General features: G+C 36.2%; 1 protein-coding gene and 1 long non-coding RNA gene across 2 annotated transcripts; one reads left to right on the top strand and one right to left on the bottom strand.

Annotated features, from left to right (window-relative positions):
* The first annotated feature begins 3,200 nt into the window (after window positions 1-3,200).
* Window positions 3,201-18,215, top strand: LOC112203823 (protein FAR1-RELATED SEQUENCE 5-like). The gene is made up of 4 exons (XM_024344736.2): window positions 3,201-3,603; window positions 15,362-17,712; window positions 17,814-17,876; window positions 18,111-18,215. Exons 1-4 carry the CDS (start codon window positions 3,201-3,203, stop codon window positions 18,213-18,215), a joined length of 2,922 nt encoding a protein of 973 aa, XP_024200504.2.
* Window positions 18,216-18,380: 165 nt separating this feature from the next.
* Window positions 18,381-20,523, bottom strand: LOC112166412. Its single transcript, XR_002923238.2, has 4 exons — window positions 20,168-20,523; window positions 19,345-19,471; window positions 18,995-19,186; window positions 18,381-18,554 (listed from the first exon to the last, which is right to left on the bottom strand). It is a non-coding gene; the product is annotated as an uncharacterized LOC112166412 (long non-coding RNA).
* Between the last annotated feature and the right edge of the window lie 285 nt (window positions 20,524-20,808).

Below are 20,808 nucleotides of genomic sequence, written 5' to 3'. Positions count from 1 at the left end.
CCATACACACAATAAGAATTAAACAAAATTAGTAATCCCTGCATAGAACTTAGTTCAGGAGATCACATTCAAACAATCAATAAAAATCATAGTAATCCCTGCATAGAAACTTGGTTCAGGAGATCACATTCAAACAATCAATAAAAATCATAGTAACCCCTGCATATTGTTTAGTTCAGGAGATTACATTAAAATCAAACAAATGAATGAAAAAGAAAGTAGATAAAGAAATCACACGATAGAAATGAAAAAGAAATATATATAAATAAATCAACCAACTCACGCAAAAATCAAGAATTCACCCTTCAACTCCGCATACACAATCTCACAAAATAATGAGTTTCAATTGTAGCCCGTCACCGCCTAGGGTTATGGCATCCAATATAAACACCTCAATCGTAGCCCGTTATCCACTCAGGATTAAGGCGTCCCACTCACTTACTCAATCGTAGCCCGTCATCCACTCAGGATTATGGCGTCCGAGTTACTTACTCAATCGTAACCCGTCATCCACTCAGGATTATGGCGTCCCACTCACTTACTCAATCGTAGCCCGTCATCCACTCAGGATTATGGCATCCGATCCCACTTACTCAATCGTAACCCGTCATCCACCTAGGATTATGGCGTCCGATCACTTACCCTCACACTAGTCACCACACATGTATTCACACAGATCACTGCACGTGTACTCACGCAGATCGTCACATAATATTATGTCCTCATCTCCCACAACCTCAACAAATAGCAAAACCAATTCCAAATAATATGTTTCTTGTCTCCAAGCCATCATCAAAATCAAATCCCACATGCTTAATAATTTCCCCAATCATAAATCAATCAAGTGATATAAATCGACACCACAATCAATAATGATTCAAGTCTCTCATGGACAATAAATGAAAGGATCACACTTTACTCAATTACTTTTTATCAACATCAACTCAACAATATATGATAATTTATATCTTCAAGAGAAATGCTCGGAATGATAAATCAATCATTCAAATCAATACTTCACCCAATGCCATAACATCCAATATATATATATTCCACGTAAATATATATATACGTAGTCACCCAGACAGGAATGACTACTAATACCAACTATAGTTCACACGTAGTAAAAACCGAGAAATTCATTTTTATATACTTAAAAACTCATTTTCTTAAAATCATTTTTCAAACATAACAATTAAATGTAATTAATGAAATTCCTTTCGTAAATGAACCATGTGAGATTTACTCACTACAAATCCTACTGCGTCTTCTTAACAGCTCAAAATACGATTCACAATCGTTCGCCACTCAAACCGTCAATCACCTAATCAAATAGGGTCTCCACTTAGCACACTATTCATAAAACGCACTTATACGAAGATCCAGCGGTCGGATCTTCACCCGTGACCACAAAAAGTGATCGGGACAGTCCTACGATCAATAATTCAAAACTACAAGTCTATCGGACGGTCCGATCTTTACAGATCACAAATCGAACGATCGAAATCGATCGAAATCGTAAAATTCATAACTTAATCATACGATCTCCAAATTTACATGATATATATCAAAATGATCGTAACAACATGTAGAACATTAAAATGGGCAGAAACTGCCCTTGGGACTCCCGGAAGTGGCCAGAAAAGGCCGCCGGAGTTAGAGGCAGAGCCGCCGCCGACAACAGCCAACGGCGTCGGGGCCAGACTACTCCTCTTCGTTTCATTGATCTGAGAAACTTTCATAACTAGCACGAAGTCAGAAAATGAATGGAAGTGGTCGAAATTACCTAAAACAGTCCGGTTTGGCTGGAATTTTTGCAGAAACCGGTGAGAGCTCCAACGAGCCTGAAAACGTTCACCTCCGGTCCGGGTCTTTTGTAATCTTGATCAGAAACTCAAGGGCAGTTCAACAAGCTAAGAATCTCGAAGATTGGTGACCTAGAACTCGGGATATTCCCTTTGCACCCCAAGTCGGCCGGAAAGGAAAAACGTGCTGCCGCCACCGGCACAAGCCACGAGACTAGGCAAGGCTACCACAGGCAGCTGCGTAAAGTTGAGGCAAAGCCAAAGGAAGTGGTTTGGTGGCCGGAGGAGGAAGAAATCAGCCGGCGAAGGGAGGAACAGCTCGGGCGATTTCAGCTCGAGCTGTGTAGCTTCTCGGCCTTGTAGCGATCTCCACAGTTCGTTTTTCACCTTGATATCTTCTGGGAAATTGTAGACAATGTCAAGGTGAGCAAAATTGGTTTTGGAATCAAGTCGTTTGGTGGCCGGACGAGGGAGATATAGGCCGGTGAAGTTATGCTCTGTTTTCAGCTCGGGTTCGGGGAGAGAGAGAGAGAGAGAGAGAGAGAGAGAGAAAGATGAACAGTACTGCCGAAAGAAATGGAAAACTCTAAATTTGGAAACTTTCCATTTATATATATACCCAATTTGGTAACTTTTCCAAATGCTATAACTTCTTCATACGAATTCCGATATTTGCGTTCCGCATATGCACGAACTCGTATCGACGAGCTCTACAACTTTCGTGAAGGAAGTTCCCCAAATTCCTTACGTAAAAAAAGTCGATTTTAGTGACCCCCCTAAATAACGTTCGTTTCGAAAATAAAATCATTTCAAAACCAAATTTCTCTCGCAACGACATACGAATCACACCCATAATTCATAATTCATATAACTGAACAATTATTGAATTACAAAATATTTAACTGAAATTTCGGGTCTTCACAGGTGGTGAATATGTCAATCATGACCTTTGTGAGTACCTACATAGAAATGGTATTATTGATCATACCAGATGTCCTCAAATACATCAACAAAATGGTGTGGCTGAATGAAAGAACCACCAAATTCTTCAACTGGCTCGCTCAATCTTGATCAGTGCTCATATGCCTGAATACCTTTGGTGTGATACAATCCTTACCACCACTTATCTTATGAATAGCTTACCCACAGGGGCTCTTAAACCACCTTCATATAACCCAGAAAACACCACTTGATGCTCTTGGACAATTCTTTACTCTTCCACCTACTCACACTCTTCCACTCAGGATCTTTGGTTGTGTGGCTTCTGTCCATGTTCCTTGGAATCAAAGGAGTAGATTAGATGCTTGTGCAGAAAAATGTGTTTTTGTGGGATATAATTCGTACAAGAAATGATATAAATTCTATAATCTCTCCACTCGCAAAATGCATGTCACCATGGATGTCGCTTTTTGTGAACTTGATATTTTCTTTACCCCGAATACTCCTCTTCAAGGGGAGAACATATATATGGAAGAGCAGTCTTCTTCAACATCCAAGGACTTTCATTTTATTGTGGAAAAAGATGTTCAAGGAAGCCAAAACAATGGTGATACGACAAACTCATCAGAGGACACCTTTACTCATACAACACCAGTACCTATATCTTCAGAGGATGCTCCTGAGGTAAATTCAAACCCTTCACTCATATTAGATAATGTTCTTCATGATAAGTCTAACCCTGAGCCTCATAATGACATACATGATATACCTAATCTTGAGCCTAATGATGTTGTGCATAATGAGAATACCATACATGATGAGCCCAATATTGAGTCTAATGACCATATACATAGTGAAGGTGACCCTGAAAAAGACCTAACCTGGAAGGGAGTAAGGTCTCAAAATATCAATTACCATCTCGCTCAACGAGAGGAAAAGCCAAAATCAATTATGAACCATACCCTAAAGCCAAGGCTAAATATCCCATTAGCAATCATATATCGACCCATAGATATCTGAGTCATATACATCGTTTGTATTCCAATTATCTACCATTGTCATTCTAAATAAAGTGCAGGAAGCCTTGGTAGGCATGGACCCAAGCAAAGAAGACTGAGACGGAAGCCTTGGAGAAAAACGGTACATGGGAACTTATGCCAACAAGTTATGAACCTAAACAAGCTATGAACCTATTTCGTGACAACAAATCATCCATACATATAGCACATAATCTAGTTCAACATGACAGAACCAAACATGTTGAAGTAAACAGACACTTTATCAAGGAAAAGCTGGAGTCAAAGATCATTGACATGCCACACATGAAGACTGAAGACCAGCTTGCAGACATTTTGACTAAAGCTGTTCCAAGTAAAGTATTTCATAACTCACTTGGCAAGTTGGTCATTCGGGACATCTATGCACCAACTTGAGGGGGAGTGTTAACATGAGCTGTTTCAAATCAATTAGTTTGATTACAATTTACTTTATGTATCAATTAGCATTAGTGCTATAGTTAACTTAGAATATGATTTATTACTTTTCCTTATATGTACATGATTGTACTGCTATATAAATCTCCTTGAGAAATAAATAAATATATATATGTGTGTGTGTGTGTGTGACATTATTTCATAAAATTTAAAAGTAAGTAAACCAAAAGTTGAAGTTTATAGTATGTTTAATTAAAAGAGATTGTGAGAACCTATGTTGGATTTGTTTACAAAATAGAACTAACGCATTGTGTTGCAAGTTTTGAAGTTTTCAATCATCCAGTCTCTATTTGGTAGTTTCGGTTTCAGTGAACAGCGTATGAAGAATATGTACAAATTGGAAAGTGCAACTAACTATGATTGAGTCGTTGCCACAAGTCTCTACTATAGCCAATATAGAACTCCATTGACCAAGCACCCATGCCCATGTAATTTATCAGACTTGAAGTCTTTTACAGTCCTGCATAAACCCTTTCACCTAAATCAAATTGCGTCAACCTAAAGAACCAGCAGAGAGGGAAGTGATCGAAGAATGGAAATTATTAGATGCTTGCATCTACATAAAGGAACACTACTAGAAAAAGAACCTAAGGGAACAGATCATATGTGTCCCCATTGATACCTATAGGGACAGATATGTGTGCCCATTGATGCAAAAGGGGACAGATAGTGTAGGGTGCCTATTGCAGGTGTTCCTATTGCTAAATGGAATAAATAACTTATATGTCCCTAAAATACACAGTGGGCCCCATGATTTCTCAAACTACAAATAGAGTACAAAAAATGCCTACAAATACTACACGCTTCTACAAATACAATACACCAATTAGGGACACTTTCTGCATCTGTGCCCATGGTTTATCTTTTATTTTTTTTATTTTTTGTCTATTTTTATCTTCTTCTTTTCTAGTTTAACATAACAAATTCAGTACCCAGGCCAAAAAAAAAAAAAAGAATTCAAAAAATAAAACCGAATACACTAAATAAGAGAAGAGAATACATCACAATCATCACACTGTCAATATACCTTTTTCATTAAACAATCTCTAAGGTTCCAATATCCAGCAATACATAAACAAACCCCAAAACTGTTTCTAGAAGTCCAACCTACAAATTCCTATCAACTAAGTTATGATCTATATCAATTCCATCATGGCTGCATGCAAGTCATTCTCTGAACTGCAGAAATGATAAAAGAGGAGAATTACAGAACTTGACAATGTTAGAAGTATTGCTAAATAAGAGGTAACATGCACTACTATTTCATAAGCCTAAAGTGTTGTCTTCAAAGCCAGAATATTTGTAAGTGTTAATAATGAATACTAGTAATAAAAATGATAAGAGACAACCTTAGACAATCTCAGACATTCTTCAGGCAGCATATATTGTTAAATGATGTACATCATCAACAACTTGTATCAAGAAATATACATAGTTAGTCACCCAACAAAAAAAAAATGAAATGCATTATTTCAAAATAGACATTGCTAACTAATCTCGCTTGCACAATAGAAAGAGCGGCCGGTTTATCTCTCCATCGAATCAAATTAGCTAAAGGTGTGCGTTCATGAGCCCAGGCTAAAGTTTCAATCAATTCTTGCCAATACCCCACCAGGAAATTAAGAACATAAATTCAGTAGCCCAAACAAGATGTCCAAATAAGAACATCCACGCCCAGACTGATAAACTATTCATTCCAAAAGGGTTATATCAATTAATAAGTTGGGAAGAGTTTAACCATAGATAATCTCTTAACCATCCTATCAAATAAGTGGAAGACTCATTAATTCCTCGACCACTCAAAACTGTATGATTTCATATCAAAATCATTATATAAGCTAACAAGAACATATGTATAGATATGGATATGTATCAAAGGCCATACTCGCGATGTGAAAGGATCGTATTAATCATGCTGAAAAATATGAAAACAGAGAAACAAGCACAGAACATATACAAAGAGCTAATCTAACGAATAACAAATAACATCTTCATATAAAGAGCCTTATCAGACAAGACTGACATGATATTTCAATAAGTAAAAATGCAGCAGCAAAGTTGCTTTCTGCTACATTGACAATGGGTTACCTGGCAAAATTACAAATAAATAACGGGAGTAGATCTCGGCCGGCTTTAGAGTTCTGAATTTCAAAACAAATGTATAAGCATTAGAAGAAGCATGAATAATTAGAATAATGCAATACAGGAACAAAACTTGGTCCACATCTCCACCAATTACATTACACTCATGATATTAGACTTACAAATCGATGTGAATAGCATTCTTCTAGAGCCATGGTTGATGTTTTCTCAAAAACCCTGATTTTAACAAGAAATCCAGATAAGGATGTTAATATTCAACTTTGAATTATATGAACAGGTACATATCCTTTCCTTATTTACAGCTTGAATTCTTATAAGCTTTTGAATTCCTGACCATCAACTTTCAAAGATAAAACACTTCTAATCCTAATACTTGCAGTCTTAATATGTTCTATTGATCTATTCCAACAAAAACCCAAGAAAAATTACAAAGAAATATGCATTCTTAACATGTGCTAGTAGCAAAAAATTTGAGGAAACCAATTGTAAACCAATGTCCAATCTACTGCAATCATGGTTCTGCTTGAAGTCAATGGCTTCAAATCCCAGATATATCTTGTATGGACAAAGAATGCTGATAGACCACTAGTAATATGAGATGTTCACCTCACTCATATTGAGATAGACCACTAGAGAAGAGGAAACACACATAGAGAAGTGGAGGGTCCTTTGTTGCCCAAAACTAATTATTTAGGGTTTCCCACATCAAATGCAGCCCAAATAATTTTGAAATCTGCCTAAAACTAATAAAAATAAAACCCATTATCAAAATAGAGTTTCTATTCCATTCCACAAAACAGAAACCATGGATCCAAACTAGAGTTTTCTTTGATTCGAGTCATGAAAGCCAAAATATTTGCAATTATTTTCAAAAGAAAAGAGTAACATTTTCAAAAGTAAAAGTGATAGAGAGCCCAACATATTGCAACCCTTGGGTTTTCAGAGAGAGAGAACCAGAGGTAGAGAGTCGTAGATAGTAGATCTGCCCCGACGTCGGAGAGCAGCACAGCAGATCTTCCGTCCACCAAACACAAACCCTTGTCCATACTGTCATAAGAGGCTATGCTGATCTAACTTCAGATCTGGACTCCGGCATCGTCCGACCGGGAGAGAAAACGCTCGCTCTATCAGCTTCTTTTTCTCGCTGCGCGTACAAACCTCACAGTGTTTAGGCATCTGAAAACTTAATACACAATAATATACGTTGAAAATAGAAGAAATGACACTCCGGAGAGAGAGAGAGAGAGAGAGAGAGAGAGAGAGAGATAGAGAGAGAGAGAGAGAGAGAGAGAGAGAGAGAGAGAGAGAGAGAGAGAGAGAGTATGAGACATGGATTCATAGTGATTGATGCATTACAAATACGTATTACTTCTGGTTGCCTGTGCGCAGTGGGTATTTTTGTTAAATGGGGACACATTATTTGTCCCTTTTATGATATAGGGACATATATCTTCTTTGAGTCCCTATTTATCATCTAAAGGCACAAATCCTTCATATGTCCTCATTGTATGTGTCCCCTTAGGCCCTTTTTCTAGTAGTGGAATGAGTTTGATGTTCGGAAGTATATTTTGTATCATTTTGAGATTTTTACTTCTTTTTTTATCCTTTAATAGTTGAGGATTAGAAGTTGGTAGTCCTTCATCAATAGTAGTCTAATACATGTACAAGATGATGTAAGTTTTGAATAATGTAAGATTTGTCATCTTTTTCGAGTAGCTGCATAAATCTTGAGATTGGTTACCATCTGCTAACTTCTTGTGGTGACATGCTTCAAGAGCAATAAAACATTTCCTCGGAAACAATGTTGCACCTACTGGTTCACAAATTTAATCAATTGCAAGTAATACAATATAGAGTCTAATTAATGCTTTATCCATTTACTTAAATCTGAAATGTACCTTTTTTTCGTTTTTAATGAAACTCTGAAGATTTCATTAATATGGGACTTTTTTACAAAAGAAGAGGGAACAAGAAGATACAATAAATTAAACAACACATCATTCGCTAACATTATTCTCAACCTCAAGAGCTAGCAATTTGAAGCTATGCAGCCAATGTCAGCTAAGAACACCATTGTATCATTTCTCATCTTCTAGTTTATCTTGTACGAAAGTTATGAACGATGCCACATAGGTGCTTTTATCTTATATTGAAATTATACACGTTTACATCTAAAAAAAAATCTAATTTAGAATAATTAAACTAATAAGATCATATATTAAAAAAAAAATCAAACAATAATGAAATATTGAAAAGGGCTTCATTACTGGAGAGTGGAGATAGTCTTAGGGAGACTACTACAGTCGGAACCCACATCTAGAGATGTAGACATTCATCTGTCTTGAAGATACACTGGAGATTGAGATAACCATAATTATAAAAGAAGTCTTAAATTTCATGATTTTAGGAAAATGCAGGCGGAACTAAATTCTAAATCTTATTAGAAAGTATCAATGATTCGTATTCTTGTTTGAGATATCTGCCATCTTGCTGCTAACTTTGACTCAATTCCTTCAAACATCTCTGCGGTGAAGTAAATTTTCTTGCTGACTCTATGGCTCATTCAGGTAATTCCATAGATGTGACGAGGTTGGACCTGCTCTTTTACCTATTTCAGTTGCTTATACCTCGTATTTTGATGTGTCTGACTTATGTTGTATAACTTGTATTAGAGGAGCTACTTTATAGCTTTGCATTTTCTTTGTTTCATCAAAAAAAAAAAAGATTAAGAGTTCGGGATTACTACACACACACGAGTGTTAAAAGAATTCATGCCAAAAGGCTACACATGTATAATTTCGTAGGACACTCCATAAGAAATTCATTCGAACTTTTACGCCCTGAAATCAATCCACGTGCAGGGTTGACATTTATATCAAGCCAAAGTGGGTGAAAAATTCTTTCGGCTTAGTATTTATAAAGAAAGCGTTATACAAGTCAGAATGAAAATAAAAGCAGCAAATCTATGTCCTTTCCCAGCAGGTTTTAATTGAAAAATGAAGACAAGACAAAACTTGAACCATATTAATGATCAGGCCCTAATTAAAGTAAGAGTCAAAAGCTTCGCTCCATATTAGAACTGAGCTAGCTTTCATGGCGTTTTTCTCTTCCTTTGAGATTCCCCATCCAAGAAATTAGAAGTGATTGAGCCAACACAATTTATGAACAAATTGAAATAAAATAAATCTATTATATTTGTTCTATGTATTACACATTGTGGAATTCAACTTACAACTATAACAACTTAAATGAAATAATAATAATGCTCACATCTTGAATCGAATTGAAATGTGTACAAAGAATGAAGACATATAAATCTAATCTACTCAGTTTATAGAGCACACACACATATAACAACAACTAGCTAACTAGAAACCTCCATATATATAGAGGACACATCATTCTGCACAACTCCTTTCTTCACAGCCATGCTTCTCCTTTTATTTGCCGCACACCGCCTGAGCAGTCGGTTGAGATCCACTACTTCCCTTCGAACTACCCTGTACGCCTGAACTCTTTCCAAACAGTTCTTGAGGAGAGGCCATGTTTATGCTTGTAACTAGTTGATACTAATCTTGTGTCTTTAAGGATGCTGATTTTGGATATACAAATTATCTGCTTTGATTATGTGCCTATTTATACACATATGAGCTTGGCAGGGAAATTAGGGGGAACTTTACAATAACGAGTAACGTACCCTAATATCCAAGCAACACATGAAATTCAACTTATTTTGCCCTAATGAGTTTTATGAAACTAAACCAAACTGTCCTACCAACCGGGACATTCTCATGGGATTCAATGCAAGGCTGAAAAAAATATCTACGTGATAAATTTGCTATTTTCTTCATGGTACTTTCTCTCATATTTCTCGTTAATTTCCTTAATCAGATTAATATTTGATATTTCAAAACCTTGAAATTGACTAATGTACTTTATCCAAACCAGCACACAAATCACAAGTGCATCGTGATCAGAAACCTAGAAGCAAGCTAGGCAAAACAGTTCTAAACAAGATCTGTATGTAGGTGGATCAACAAAGATCTCAAATTAAAGAAGAAATTAATGGTCAAAACGTACTGACCAAACAACAACAATTACAGACGCAGAAAATTAACCAGACAGATGAACAAGGCAACAAGGTCGTACTTTGTGAATGTCTACGTAAAAATATTGCAGAGAGTCTGGAATATTGTAAGCATTATGTCTTGAAGGATTTACTAAGAGGTTTATAAAACCGCGTTAAGATCGCAAGGTTTGACAGATGGGTCTGTAAACCTTTGTTCATCGTCGACGTAGGTATACAACAGGTGCACCCAAAATTCATTGGTTTCTTATTTCTTTATTTCAGTTTGCGAAATATATGAGAAATTCTGCTGCGGCTGGAACTGACGGAGTGACGGTGGTTGATTGGGTGCTGTTCACGCAACCCAGGATGAGCACTAAACCGCCAATCCCGCCATTCGTCTCACACGTTCTCTTTTATTTGAAAAAGTCTCGCTATTTTCGCTCGGATTTTGTTCCCAATATTCCCAAAGGAATATACTGGGAAATTAAAAAACTTCTTTGCCTTTTTTTTTTTTGGTCGGGAAATTAAAAACTTCTCAATAATAGTGGGCACCTATTACACGCTTTTCTCCAAAATTTGTGAATTATTTGTAGGTGTGTTCCAAATGACTATTGTTATAATAACATGTTTTTTTCTTTCTTTTGCCACGAGTCGCATCCCACCTCCATGAATCCTACAATAGCTTGCCAAATATTAATAGAGACCACTCCTACAAACCAAAAACATAGACAATTCGTCCGTCCGATAATACGAAATAGGCACCACCAAACCGCAAGCATGGAAGGAGGCTAGTCCATTTGCATTTTTTGTTTTTTAATAAGGGTCAGTGCGGCTATCCTCAAGCCTTGATTAATCAAACCGACGATTTAGACATTATTGATCCCCAAATTTAATTGATTTTTTTTAAAGAATTTTTTAATCTTTAAAATTAGAAACTGACGATCAGAGAGATCGACGAACATTCGGGATTTCGTATTAGCGTATAATACATGTTTCAATTGCATGTTATCTTAAGAAATTTCATGCCAAAAGATGTACTCGATGTGTATACATACATAAAGATCGATGAGTTTAACCTCGGACAACAGCAATATGTACGTACCACGTACACCACTAAATGGCTAATTAAGTTGACATTTGGATAAATGTCACGAGTAATGTCAACATGAAAATCAAAACCAAGTAGCACACGGTACAGTCTCTGATGAAATAATGGAGACAAGACAACTAGAATCATATAAAAAAGACATTCGTGATCCAAATTAAATAAAATCCCTCCATCGTTGTCAACCTCCATGTGAATTAGAAGTTTAGAATCAAGCTTTCATGGTTCTTCCTCTTGCTCTTCGTAGATGCCATTCATAGAGGTCACGAAACAAATTATATAGAGGCATAGATTCACATTCGTACTTGAAATGAATCAACAACAACGTAGTTTATAACAAAATGAAATAATAAATACATTGTATTTCTTCTTTCCATTACAAGTGGGATTCTCACACTACAATAATGTATAACAACTGAAACTAAATGTTTACACGTTTGAATCGTATTGAAATTTGTACAAAGAATAAATGATTTATAAATGCAAATGTAATCTGTTTGTATAGCCCACACACATATGGTAACAATTTATTTATTTTTTGGTTACCAAGAATCCAAGTATGTTTGATCAACCTACATACATATATATACACACAGACGACAGAAGTAAAAGAACAGGCTACAGAGACCTGAAAACATATGGCTTAATTGCCATGCCTGGTTTTCGTTTTCGGTCTGCCCCGTACCTGTTGACCAGATGGTGGAGAAGAGACACTACCATTTCCTGAGCTACCTTGTACGTTCGAACCCTTCCCAAACATGTCCTGAGCAGAAGGCATGCTTAACTGTAAACTTAGGTATGTAATTTAAGCTGTGTCTTAACTCTAAAGGATGTTGGTTTTGGAGATAAATAACTTTGCTCTCCGAAATGCGTTATTTATAGCTAATCGAGAGTTGCTATTAACTGGGGGATTAGTTCAGGAACTTGAGGGGAAACTTTACTATAATGAGTAACCCTAATGCACAGAAAGTTCAACTGCTTTTACGATAGCGAGTTTTATTAATGAACCCGAAAGGTCATAACAACCAGTTTCCAAGAGATGTGGTTAGTTATCTGGTTTTCAACAGTCCAATGCAAATTATACGATGGCCGGCTGTTATACAGAATTTTACATGATTTCTTGAAGAATTGCTTCTCTTAGTGGTGCCCAGTTTCCTTCTTATTTCTCATTATTTTCCTTGAGAAGATTAGTTATTTGAATTTCCTTCTGTAATTAACTAATGTTATTAATTGAGTTCAAAATCGGTTGATAAAGATGACTGGAAGAAAAGGATTAGCCCACAGCTGCACTGCACACGAATCCATCCTTGATCAAATCCATACGTAGAAGCTAGGAATTTGATTGGGACATACTAAACTAATGAGGTCTCAAATGATGTACAGAAGAAATGGTGAAGAGCGACCAACCAAAGAGAGTGCAGTAAGTTGTATCTACTTGCAAGTTATATCAATTGACCATTTACAAACCCAGAAACAAATTCACAGACTCCGGAAAATCTATTTAGTTTGAAGCAATTGCTATGAGGTTCAGTGGAACTTTCATCTATATTTGACTTCAATCAAATATAAACCGCATTTAAATCGGAAGATTTGACAGGTTTAAAACCCACTTTTCATTGCCACCTACTGGTATATCTCTGGTGGGAATTCGTGTGCCCGGCCAATTCACTGTTATCTTATTTCTTTCATTCGGCCACCTCTTGAGACCAAGATGGAACACTTGCGTGGTTTCCTCAACAGATTTCTGATGATATTGTTTTGATAGTCTCCTGTTAGCTGTTTCGGGGAAATAGTTGAAGAAAGTTCTGCAGCAATTTTTTCACAAACGATGTTTGGCTGTTCACGCAAGCAGGACCCAAGTGTTAAGCTGGTTTGATGGTAAGTAAGAGAAATAATAATATATTACTGATAACTATATATCCAGATAATTTACTGTCAACTAAAGAGATCGAAGACGTTAACACTATATTATATAGCTTTTCACACACGTGTGACAGAATTTCAAAACACGGATAATACCATAGTCATTAGACTTATTCTGTTGTTCACATTAGGACACAACAACTGATCCATGTGCATCAGTGTTAATCAGGTTAAAAAAATGTCGTGTGTGTGAGACTTCACTTTGTAAAGAGGTAGTTCTATTCACACCTCCAAATTTACTCTATGAATCTCTTTCAATTTTTTTACAATTTTACATTTAATTTTACCTCTCTACAAAGAAAAAAAATACCTAAGAAATAGGCAACAACCATTAATCAATAATTGATACCTAAAGAAGACGAACTCAAGGAAAACTGGTTGTTGTAATTATGAGTTGTTGATGTGATATATATATATATATATAAATAAATAATAAAAAACATGACATATGACAGCTCATTAAAGTTTGTCCTTATTAATAAAATAATCTCGTTATTAGCACAAATATAAAAAGGGGAGTGAAATTTGCACTCCCCACATTACATTCTGCGAGAAATTATTAAGTGGTCCTGGACCACCACGTGTCATGCTGACATGGTGGTCCCAACCAATACGCGCGCGACATGTGGACAGCTGCTAAATTGACAGAATTCTCAATTATGTTTCACGGTTCCGTTTGCTTGCCGTTTAGAATTGAAGAGTCTCAAACCTAAAAACCTAAACCACTTCTATTCTACTGAACAGTCAATCTCAAAGAAAACTCTGAAGCGGGAGAAGAGAGGTCTTCAGCAAATATCTTCAATGGCAATTGATACAAGTAAGTTAAACTTTATCTCCTTATTCTACGTTGTCATCAATGAAAAATCATTCAAATAACTACTGAAAATTGAAAGTAGGTCTATTGATGTTCTTTTTCATTCTTCTTTTATATGTAATTTATGGTGTCGATATATCTAGCTATAGGATCGTTTTTGCAATCGACATATATATATATATATATAATTAGGGATCGGATTGAATATTTAGTCCACTTTAGGGTTACGCTTGGTTTTAAATTTGGGATATATCCTTAGCTGTTGTATATATCCTTAGCTGTTGGAAAAAAACCAGTAATCTCTGTTGAAGACGAAGGTGGCCTTGGTAGGTTTAGATTGGGGATTTGTTTATTTTTTTTGGCAACCGCTGTGATTCCAGCTTTTCCCATTCAGAAGAGAAAAACTGAAAAGGCAACTTCTTTCTTAATTTCCATCACTTTATCTTTGTCATAGCATACTTAAACATGCAGTCCCTTTGACATCATATGCTATGACTTAAACACAGCAGTCCCTTTAGATTGGAGATTTGTTTGATCACAAAAATCTTTTACAAAATACACACCATAAGATCCTTAGTTAACGGTAGTTCTTTGTGGATATGAGTGAAGTAGATATGATCCTCTTCAAATGGTGAAGATTCTCCAACTGGTATACATAATGGTATTGAAGCTATAAAGCATTATGAATTTTTATTTTTTTTATGGGCATTGGTTGATGTCAGAATGTGAGTAAAGCTATATAGCAAAATACTTGGGAAACATCCATCACAAAACTATTTTTTCAATCATATAGCTATAAAGCTATAAAGCTATTTTTATACTTGAGTAGCTACGGTACTGGTTGATATATATATATATATATATATATATATATATATATATTTATGGCCATTGTTGATAAGCTATTTTTATACTTGAGTAGCTACGGTTGATATATATATATATATATATATATATTTATGGCCATATATTGTTGATATCAGAATGTAAGTAAAGCTATATATATAGCAAAATACTACAGTCTTGGTTGATATATAATTAGCTGCCATGTCTACCTGCCTCACTACTTTGGTTCTAACTTTCTTTTCTTATTCTTGTATATAATTATAGTCATTGATGTGGAAAGTGATGATGAGAATAATGAAGGTAATAACCGGGAAGATCCAAGCATTGTGAATCGTCAAGGAAGTTTTGATGAAGATGATTTGTTTGGAAAGATGGTGTGTAGTGAAGTGGAAGCCTATGAATTCTATAATAGTTATGCTACAAGAATTGGGTTTAGTGTTCGAAAGGGAAAAAAGAGAAGAGATGCAAAGAATGTTGTTCGACAAATTAACTTCATGTGTTCAAAAGAAGGTTTTCAACAGGATAGTGATCCTTCAGAAACCAAAAGGGCTGATAGGCTAGATACAAGAACAGGTTGCAAAGCCATGATCCGATTTACATTAGCAGAGGACATGTGGAGAGTTTCTCACTTTCATGCTGAGCACAATCACGAGCTTGCTAAGCCAGAAGAGAGACCATTTTTAAGATCAAATAGAAAAATGTCTGAAGCTCATAAAGGGGTGATAAAGACCATGCGTGATGCTCGTATAGGGACCATAAAGACATACTCATATTTAGCAGAAGAAGTTGGCGGATCTCAGAATGTTGGGTTTACGAAAAGAGATTGCTATAATTTTGTGAATAATGAGAAAATGGCTATGTTTGAGGCTGGAGATGCTCAAAGCTTAATCAATCTTTTCAAGCGTAAGCAAACTGAAGATCCTATGTTCTTTTACTCAGTGCAAGTGGATCAAGAAAATCGAATGACAAATTTCTTTTGGAGAGATGGCCGATCAAGACTTGATTATGAGTGCTTTGGAGATGTATTAGTTTTTGATACTACATACAGAACCAACAGGTACAACATGATTTGTGCTCCTTTTGTGGGTGTTAATAACCATTGGAAAAATGTATTATTTGGATGTGCTTTTCTATTGGATGAGACAACTGCTTCATTTAATTGGTTGTTTGAAACATTTTTAGAGTCAATGGGAAATCAACCACCAAAGACTATTTATACTGATCAATGTCAAGCAATGGCAAATGGCATTAGAGATGTTTTTCCTGATACTTGTCACCGTTTATGCTTGTGGCATATATCGTTGAATGCAACAAGACATATAGCAAGCTACTTAGGAATCCCTGACTTTAAGAAGATGTTCAATAAGTGTCTTTATGGTTGTGAAACAGTTGCAGAATTTCAGTCTACATGGGATGAGTTACTTGTGACATTTAATGTTACAGAGAATGAATGGTTGAAGAGATTATATACACTACGGGAAAAATGGTGTGCGGCCTTCACCTTAGACACTTTTTCTGCTAGAATTCAAGCTTCACAAAGAAGTGAGAGCACAAATAATGTGTTCCATCATATATCTGCTGCAAGAATGAGGCTTATTGAATTTGTACATCACTATGATAAGCAAGTAGAAGCCACACGCTCAAGTGAATTAGAAGAGACTTTTCGTTGCACAAATGGCGTACCTTCTACTGCTAAGAGGAGTACTAAACTACTATATCATGCTGGTAAAGTTTATACAAGAAAAATTTATAATTTATTTGGGACTGAGCTTACCGCTAGCATGGCATTCAAGATGGATGAAGTTGATACTAATGGAACTGTACATACTTTTGAATTGAGTCAGGAGGGTCGCAATAGAATTTATGTTGTGAAGCTAAACTCTTCAGATGACACAATCACATGTAGCTGCAAGATGTTTGAATCTATGGGATTGTTGTGTCGTCATGCTCTAAGGGTATTGAATGTCAGGAATGTTACTAAGATACCACCCCAATATATATTGAAGCGTTGGAAAAAGGATGCAAAATCTGGAATTGGGGCACAAGAACATGAAGCATTATTACAACAAAAGGATAAACCATCAGTTGTATTGCGTCGAAATAATATGGTTCGAAAAGCTTATGATATATTGAGCAAGGCTGCAATGACAGAGAAAGGTAGTAAAATTGCAATGCAAAAGTTGAAAGAGATGGAAGAATTAATTGAAAAAGATGAGCTAGAGTCAAAAGGATTTGATCACAAAGAAAGCAATGAGGCTTTGAATGATGTTATTTCTGATGATAATGAAAGTGGCTGCCCAGTTAATGAGACACCAGTATTGGATCCCCCATGTGCAAGGCCAAAAGGGATGAGTAATGATAGATGGAAAGCATCTGTGGAGAAGCGAAACAAGAATACATCTAAGAATACGGTGTCATCTAGTAAAAAAGACGGTACGGGAAAGCAGCAAAAACAGAAGGTTAGGGCAGCAAAAGATCCAGTCTCATCTACTAAAGGTAATAGTGAGAAGAAACAAAAGGAGAGGCCAGCAGAAGATCCGGTCTCATCTAGTAAGAAGGTTTGCACGAGATTGTCAAACACTAATGTGCATCCATGTTTGCCTCCATCTAATCAGGCAAGTTAATATGTCTGATTGACACTTAGTTTGCCTTTATTTAAGTAATCTTAGTTATTGGATATATCCTAAAAACTAATTTTTCGATCAAAATTTTGTAGCTTTATCCATCTATGAGCTTGTCGACAATCAATACTCAGGGATGTTTGCCTCCACCTAATCAAGTAAGCTGTTTATGTCTGATACTCACCTTTCTGTGTTCCATTGTCTAGCCTAAATATTTTACGATTCCAATTTACAGGCCTCCCTTCACGTACCATATGATTCAAATTTCTTTAACACATTGAATGTGTTGAGGAGTTCAAGTATGATTGACCAAATGGTATGTTAGTTTTATGATTCTTTTGAATCTCATTTATACTAAAAATTATGTAAGCTAATTTTCTTATTTATTGTAGGGTTCTGATTCTAAAGCATTCTATCAGCCAAATGTTTCTTTTACTAGCATGTTTTTGAGTCAGGTATTGGTTGATCTCATTGTTGAAGTACTTACAATTACTTAATTAGACATTTTTTTTTTAGAATCTAAATTAAAAGTTCTAATCGTACATTATGATCATAGCATACATCTGGAAGCACTTATGTCCCAAACCATCCATTCGGATCATATTCTCAACCAAGCCAGGTTTGGATCATTTGTTTAACCTTTTTATGTCACGTAAGGTTTGTCATCTGTATTTGTTGATGTTGAGCCACTTAAGGTGCTTCCCTGAAGCACATTATTATTATAACCCATCGAATGACCATTCAACAAAGTAGGACTGCATATCCCCCAAAGTATGAAACAGACTGCTGGAGTTTCTCAGGAGAGCATATCCCCCAAAGTGTAACAGCGTACGGATCTGCACCAATGAAGAAAAATCACACAACAATACTGAAGAGCTTACTTAGAGTCAACCGGCCATAAATGTTACTAGTTTCTAAAATGACATACATTTGCAAGAAAAACTATAGCATACATACCTGTATAGAAATGAAGAAGTATACACTGTGATTAAGCTTCCAATGGCCTAGCTCATGAGCTAGAACAGCTACAATTTCCTCATCATTTTTGCACTGCAAGCACTCATTTACACACATAACTACTATTTTTCTACAATGATATATGCAACAACAATCTAACCGAGATAATACAAGTTTTGATAATAGATATTTTACACTCAGACCATTCTATTTATGCTCTACACATCAGCAGAATTATCAAAGTATAAAAGGGGGGAAGGGGATGAGAGTTGATAGAAAAAACAATGAATATGTAGCAAGAGGAGCAGATGAGAGAAACCTTGAGAAGTTCATATATATAGTAGCGAATGTCGTAATCTGTCAGTGTGGGGTACAACACTTTGAAATCTGTACTGTTGACATGTTCAAAGATTAAACTAGGAGTTTTTGAGAGCTCATGCCTGACAATATCAAGCAGCTTCACAATATTTGGACCTCCACAAAGATTCTGTAATATTTTTATCTAAAAGGTCTGCATGAATACCCAAAATTTATTATTACTTACCAATGTTTTGGTAACAATACATCAAAAAGGTAAAAACCTTGTTCTGACACACACACATACGGCAGACATATAAACACCTCATGGACACCTGTAGGATTTATACAGCTTAAAAAAAAATCACACACCTTTTTCTTGACTGGTCTAAGGATCTTGATCACGCATTTTTCATTGTTGGTGACATTTATACCCTCGAAGACCTCACTGTACTTTCCTTTTCCAACCTTCCGAACAACCTCATATTCATCTTGAACACTGAGCATAATAAGAAGAGTTAGGAGAAACCACCTTAACAAAGACATTACGAACAAATTCTAAGAAATCCTATTGATATTCATTACAGTACAATTACATTACTATTGATATTCAATAACATAATATTCAGCCTCAGGCCCGCAACAATCCATATCATTACATGTTCTAGCTGGATTCGTAAGGAACACCATTAACAAGTTGATCTGATTCAGCAATCCCAAATGCTTACATTGAAACCAATATAAGCATAAAAGCAATCATAAAGCTTCAATTTATAACCCTAACCCAGCAATTAACACACGAAGGTTCACTTGAAGATTCATAATACAGATAAGAAAAACAATGAAGGAGATTTCCAACCAATTTCCAGAATCCAATTTCCAGCTAAGACTACAAAGAGACAGTGCATCATCAAGGAGATTTCCAGTTTTCTACAGATATAATCCCTATTATTATTAACCTTCCCAACCAAGGAAAAATCCGATAGAACAAAATTGCTGGGACCATAAGTTTGGTCACAAAAATCATGAACAAAATGGAAATTGCTAAAGATAGCTATGCTTGGACCATCTTTAAAGATAGGCATTGAGGTCGGCGTAATCACAAGATAAGAAGAGAAAATGGGTAAGTTGGCATAATCGCAGATTGCTACAAAATCTAAAATTGCAGATAGGTATTCAAACGGTTCCTCTTTACCAAGAAAAATAGGGCAAGTCGGCCGTACACGTCGCCGTCACCAGCCCTGCCCCTCGTGTCCTCTCCGAAAACCCATCCGGCAGATACGACGCCGTAAGGGCACCATCAACACCAGCTTCGAAGAAGCTTCCCGAAGCACCATCGGCTCTGGGAGGTCTCGCCACCCAGAGGAATCGTTTTCCACTCAACTCCAACCCATGAGCCAACTCTGATTGGAAGTTTTCAGATCTGACAGACAAGAGCTAAGCAGTTTAGATCTGGGGATTTTTTTTCCTCTGATTGTTTCACTACTCGACTTCTGTTTATGTTTTAGTTTATTAGTTCTGAAACGGATAGCAAACGGAACCGTGAAACATAATTGAGAATTCTGCCAATTTAGCAGCTGTCCACATGTCGCGCGCGTATTGGTCAGGACCACCATGTCAGCATGACACGTGGTGGTCCAGGACCACTTAATAATTTCTCACATTCTGCACTCCCTCTTCTTCTTTTTAATAATTTCTTTTGTTCTCCTTGTACTTCTTTCCGACATTACCCTTACAATTATATCTTTTTGACTCCTTCCATCTCTTTCCTCTCTCTCCGTGGAAAACTGGAACCTCTCTTCCTTCTTATCATCTTCCTATTTCTCTGATCACACG

This window comes from Rosa chinensis, chromosome 5, assembly GCF_002994745.2.
Source record: "Rosa chinensis cultivar Old Blush chromosome 5, RchiOBHm-V2, whole genome shotgun sequence".
In the NCBI taxonomy this organism is placed as follows: Eukaryota; Viridiplantae; Streptophyta; class Magnoliopsida; order Rosales; family Rosaceae; genus Rosa; species Rosa chinensis.
The sequence above is the reverse complement of the archived record's forward strand: the minus strand, read 5'-3'. Positions and strand labels throughout refer to the sequence as shown.